Source organism: Lactuca sativa, chromosome 2, assembly GCF_002870075.4.
Source record: "Lactuca sativa cultivar Salinas chromosome 2, Lsat_Salinas_v11, whole genome shotgun sequence".
NCBI lineage: Eukaryota > Viridiplantae > Streptophyta > Magnoliopsida > Asterales > Asteraceae > Lactuca > Lactuca sativa.
Window position 1 is genome coordinate 47,295,111 of NC_056624.2, and position 6,800 is coordinate 47,301,910.

The window sequence follows — 6,800 nt, forward strand, 5'->3', positions numbered from 1 at the left end:
TTCATTACAGTTTCTTCCATAATGTAATGGGAGCTTTATCAGATGGATGTCAAGAATGTGTTCTTGAATGGTGATCTTCATGAGGAAGTATACATGTATCCTCCCCCTGGTATTTCTCACCAACCAAGTGAAGTTTGTCGACTTCGAAAGCCACTATATGGCCTTAAACAAGCCCCTCGTGCTTGGTTTGAGAAATTTTCTAAGATGATTACTTCGCTTGGTTTTCAACCAAGTAACCATGACTCGGCTCTATTTGTTCGATGTACGAATGCTTGTTAAATAATTTTTTTCTTTATATGTCGATGACATGATTATTACTGGTGATGATCATGATGGTATAGAGTATTTAAAGCATGATTTGGCTCATCGTTTTGCTATGAAAGACTTGGGTTTGCTACGTTATTTCTTGGGGATTGAAGTTGCTAAGTCTCCAAAGGGTTGTCTTTTATCTCAAACGAAGTATATTTCAGATTTGTTTGAACGCGCACAACTTACGGATAATTGGACAGCTAATACACCTATAGAGAGTAATGTCAAATACTCTCCAATTAATGGTGTCCCATTATCAGATCCAAGCTTTTATCGTACCATTGTAGGGAGTTTGGTTTACCTGACTGTCATTAGACCGGATATTGCTCATGTAGTTCTTTGTACTCACATTTGATAATAATATGAAACCCTAGTCATTCTATATCTCGTTAGTTTTCATGAATCACTTCAATTGGATTAAATGTAGGTCTAAGTATAATTTTATTGTCTGACATGCTTGAAATTGCTTCCCTATCTTAAATTGTTTATGTAATTGTTCCAGCTTTTAGTTTGAGTTTGTTGCTGGTGCTTTTGTTAATATATTGCTTGCCGTTCCAAAAAAATAAAAAATAAAAATCCAGAAGCAATGAATAGTACACCTAGGCCTAGTGAAACAATATAACTGATTATTAACATATGCCACGGGCTTTCATACACAAACTCCAAGTCGATCATGTTTGCGGCTATCTAACTTCATGCTATCCGGTCTCATGCCTTCCACCTCTATCCAAACATGCACTACAAACAAACAAGCTTCACTTTTATACTTAATTCCAAACAATATTCAAGACAAGCTCTAATAAAATTTAACAAAATTCCAAACAATATTGAAGACAATTTAACAAAGAGATATACATGTAACGTTGAGTCTATCATCCGATAACCTGGCTATCCGATATGTTTTTCTATAGATATCTAGGAAATAAGAAAGAAATAAGCAAAAAGATAGACCATGATATTACCTCATCAATAACACCATATATCGAAACAAATCTAAAAGCAAATTTGAGCCGACATTAACTTTCCCCGGCCTTTGAAAAACATGAAGCAACTACCAATTTTCCCTCGTAAACAAAACCCTCCAATCCTCGTCTTGAAATTCCAAGTTTTACTCCACAAATTAGTCGGTATGTTCTTTTTGCGATGATACTAACTATCTAAAATCTTGATTTACCCAACACTTTGATCCTCCGATCCAAACCATATCAAATTCGCAACCTAACCTTGATGAATCAACCACTAATCGCCTTTACAAACCAATCAACGAAACCTCCTATTCGAATTCTTGAAATATGCCTCTAGATACTGAAAAAGAAACCAGCACAACAAAAGAAACACTCTCACACCCTACCTGACATTCAGTTGTGAAGTCTACAACATCTCCGGTGACTTAGCTACTCGAAAATCGCAACAAAATATACTTCGCCGCTTAACGTCTTATCTCTCTGTCTTCGACATGCGTATTTTCAAATCACTTTAAAAAATAATTACAAATAAGCACCTACATTGCTGCATATCACAAAACAGCCCCTTGACTTTTCATTAGTAATGTAATTAGTAGACGAGGTAACTACTCCACTTTCGAACGGTTAATCACGAGCACTAAAATGTTAATTCTTCAGTTTTTAGAAAATTTCCTTCCTAATTTTTACAAAAAAAAAAAACCGACACTAAGGGGGTGTTTGGGGTATCTTTTCAGAGGGCAAAAGAATTTTTGGAAAAAAGTTTCAAAAAGCTAGGTTTCCCTGACTTTTCCAAAAAGTCAGTTTTCCTTCTTTAAAAAATCCAAAAAAAACTTTTAAGAAGCTTTCTCCAAACATCTTTTGTTTGTTATCTTTTCCCAAAAGTTTTTTTGCCCTCTCAAAAGATATCTCAAACACCCCCTAAAAATGTTTTGATTTCGGTCTAACTCGTGCAATCCAAATTCTTCATCTAAAAGCACGTACCCTACGATATAGAAACAAGGCTTTTATTTCAGCAAGAAAAGAAAACTTACCGAGATACGTAACACACATTGTTATATAAGGTACAAACAATGAAAGCAAGTGTTCTATTGCGAGCTTTACTTTAATTAAAAATGATAAAGTGCATACACCATATGAAATCCATGTAATACAATTTGTACACTTTGTAGTAATAAAAACAACAAAAATTTCCATGTATTAACAAATAGACACCCTATGATACCCTTTAACAAAAGTCAACGTATCATTAATCATGTGCAGTGAATTTTTTGGGAAAACAAGACATTTCCAACCAATAAAAATAATATAATAATTAGGCAAGATGTTTAAATGGTAGAATGTGGTGTTTTTTAGCCAACCACATCACCGAAGTGCCTATTCAACTGCCCAATGAGTCTTCACAAACATATCAAGCAACAAATATCATAATGATAAAATGTCTGCCATTCTCATCGTTTTTGGTTACTAAGGTACCCGGTATACACTAAATCAGCTCAATCAACTAAAAACTAGCGCCAGAAGGTTTATAACTTTATAATCCAAATAATATTAACCTCCATTTTGTTTTCCTAGCCAAATAAAAGTCGTTCAAAACAATTTAACATCTAATACACATTCTATGTGACTTGCAAAAAATGTTTATTGCCACTTAAAATATCCTTATTACTTTTTTCGCCTTTGGTCTTGATGGATAAATATAAAAAGACATAAGAAGAAAAAAACTAGAAATAATATTTGAAGATGCATTCAAGCAACAAACATATATTACCTTTTACTTTTCCCGCCTTTGGTCGTCATGGATAAGTATAAAAAGGCATAAGGAAAAAAAAAACTAGAAATAATATTTGAAGATGCATTTAAGCAACAAACATATATTACCTTTGAATATTATTTCTTGATGCTAAGACCTTATTCCAATAGACGAGAAACAAAAAGTCATAATAAAAGTCGGGACAAAATATGGCTCATACTCGGTCACATGCCAATATCCACCAAGCTTCTATAGCTATATAGCTGCAATGTTTTTGGTCCCATTATTAGTTGAAAACTAACCATCTACCATCTCCCGCTACATGACATTATTTTAAGTTCAACAATGCAACATTAAATTTGATTCCTATTTCACATTTTACAACATAAAGAACTACAATAATTTATTACCCTTGATAGCCAACCATGCTGGATTATTGTTCTATCTCAATAATAACCAAAACTTAAGTAAAATGTTCATATTCAGTGATTAGATGACTAAACCTACTAGCACACATACATATGTTTATGTAACGTCCTAATTTTCAACCCAAAAGTTTCATTTTTATTTATTAAAATATATCATATTTTCAATTATATTATGAGGAAACATGTTGCTAATGTGCGTGTGTACAGTCGAACCTTAACTTTCTCAAGAAGTACCTGAAATACATTTATAACAACTGGACAAGCATTAGGCTAAGTGAGTTCTCCAAAATACCATATACCACAACACACACACACACACACACACATATATATATATATATATATATATATATACACACACACACATGTATACAAACAATTGCTCAAAGTCTTCCAATATATATCTTGGAATAGGTTATCGGCCTCTTTAACCATTTCACCATCATCCCCTAACTAAAGCTACATGTGTCTATAGGTTCCCGGCCTCTTTAACCGTTCCACCATCAACCCCAACCTAGGTCTAATATCACAAAAATTATACATATAGAGACTGCACTTTTGATTCTAATAATACATGTACATTTATACTTTCAACTCTACTAGCTCTCTATCTAACATACATGACTATATGTTGTACTACATGGTATAGTGAGATAACTCACCTGGACAGTTTCTTAGAAGATTAACAGCTTTCTGGGCGATCCCATTGGTGGTCAACGTGCCTAACGAGTATTAACATGTAATACTTTAACCTATTAATTTATATGGTGATTTGGTAATGAAACTAGATCTTTCAGTAATCCCAGTTAATATCAAGACTTATATCAAATAAGGATCAGCCAGGCTGGACAATTGGGACGCAGGACCATTTCAACGTATAGCCTTTCTCGAATCCAAAAACCAAGCCAACATGACCATTCTAGACACCTCTCCCGTAAGTAGATCAGTCATTATTTTAACTTGAATTAATCAAAAATCTTACATATATATTCATAACAACAACTATGAATATAAATATAAGTTACACTTAAAAATATGAGTGTAGCTTAACTTACAAAGAGTTTCTAGCAAAAATTGGGAGATTGCATTGTAGAACTTTGACCCGACAGTTTCTAATTCCCGATCCCTCTAATGCTCCAGAGCTTCACTAAACTAAAATACTTCAAAATCCCAAAGATAGAACCTATTTTCATACCTAAGAGAGAGAGAGAGAGAGAGAGAGAGAGAAAGAGAGAGTTTGGAAATTATGTGAGAATGATTAGGGCTTGGAGTCAGCATTTATAGGCAAATTCTAGGGAGGAGCGTTGCGCATACCATCCAAGCACGCCATGCTCTTGGGTGGTACTGGAGGGTGCAAAGTTGTGTTGTCTGGGTGGTGACACGTGTTGGCAAGATGGTGGTGTGACACAGCACGCCGCACCTCTTCTTCATACAAGCTCCGTTTTTGACATTATTTATATCCACGCATAGATATCGACGAGATCTACAATTTTTATTTAGATTCACCAGCTAATTCTCAATATGATTAAAGCTATATTTTTAACAGGGTTAGATTTTTAAAGTCCATATAAAAATCATAACTTGTCCATACGAATTCCGTTCTCAACTGTATATATATCCACAGAATTACATCGACGAGATCTTTGACTCTCATTTAGATTCTTTTTCCTAACAATCAACCAATTTAAATTTCTGTTTTTGTGTCACATACTGTTGTGCTGAAACTTCTAAAAATCATAGCTTCCTCATGCGGAGTAAGATTTGGATGTTCTCTATATGTATGCTCTCAGTTTTATAGTTAGTATGCATTTCGATTATATTGCGCGTGCTAATAAGTGATCTATCTATGATTTGTATTTTAGGGCGCGCATAGTCGTGCTAGTTTAATCGTGAAACTTCAAAGAAGCATAACTTCTTCATAGGAAGTTGGATTCAGTGTTCTATATATCTACATAAATCGTATTACGTATTACCTATATATTTATGATGATTAATTTGGCTAAATAGTAATATATCTTTACTTTGAGTTTTATAAAAAACGGTTTATATTGAATTTTATTTGAATTCAAAAATGGGGTGTTACAGTTTGTCTCGTCCTCACAAGATAAGGCATATGGTATGAAGAGAAGAATACTAGCAAAAACGAAATGACTTTACCCACAAAACAAAAATGGAATGGTAAACTCTATTACATTTCATTTTCCTTGTAATCGAAAAATATGAAACTCAAGAAAGATATAATAGCAACAAGCCTTAAACCGAGTTGCTTACACCATATTATACAAAACTGTCATAATAGTAGCATGATTCAAGCAAAACAAAGTTATGAACTCTAATGGAGTTTCAGAAGAAGAGTAAGACTTATAAGCGCGACACATGCAACCTAAAGATTTAGCCGTGTTGTAAGTAATTAAGATTTAATATTTTGAATTAAGAAAGAAGCATAAAAGGATTCGATAAACAACAACCTCCAACCCTCAAAGTCTTCATCACTAATAACTACAAAATATATAAATGTTTGATGAACCCAAGTACAAGTAGTATCACTAATATTTACCAATCTCCATAATCATATCAAATTCTAAATAAACCAATCCAATAGTGGTTGACAACCTAGTCCATGAAATCCTTCCTAGCATTTTAGTTGTTATTCCTAAGTATTTTCGAAGTAATACTGTTGGGATTATGATGTTGCGTCTTGGGCTCGTTCCTTTTAGCCTAATTTTGTAGCCGGTTTGGGCCTGTCCAACCATGCATTATTTTATTCTAGGGTTTTAGTATTTAAGGTGCATGCATGCATCCTTAATAAGTAACGCTTTAATTATTTTTCTCATCATAGTATTGTAAACCCTAACTCGCCTCTACAGTGGAAGTTCTTTGTTGACCTCTGCTAAGGCGTGACTACATTTGAATCATAAGCTTCATATTGATTCCATACTGTGCTCTTTGTTGTATTTGATTGAATTGTTTGTTCTTTATTGATATACCTATGAAAGATCTAAACGATCTAGAGTTTTATTCTCATCAATTGGTATCAGAGAGGGAGGCTGTGTAATTCATACACATCTCTTCTGTTGAAGAAATTATTGCGGTTTTTTCCGCATTGATTGATGAGCCGTCATTCCAAATTGGTGTATCTCATTTGTGACATCCCCATTTTCACAGCTAGAAAAGACCGATTTTGTTTATGCTTTATAAAAATCAGAGTACTTCTTTTCATAAAAATGTTGTGGAATTTGTTCCCAGAAAAACATGATAAATACGTTATCAAAACATATTCGAAGAAACGTATTTTATTTATTTTAAAACGTTTGGGATGTCATCGTCAATACAAAAACATAAGCATAA

The 6,800-nt window shown here is 33.6% G+C and overlaps 1 protein-coding gene across 1 annotated transcript; it reads left to right on the forward strand.

Moving 5' to 3' along the window:
• Positions 1-307: 307 nt before the first annotated feature.
• Positions 308-664, forward strand: LOC111879798 (uncharacterized mitochondrial protein AtMg00810-like). The gene has a single exon (XM_023876233.1). It carries the CDS (start codon positions 308-310, stop codon positions 662-664), a length of 357 nt encoding a protein of 118 aa, XP_023732001.1.
• Positions 665-6,800: the final 6,136 nt, after the last annotated feature.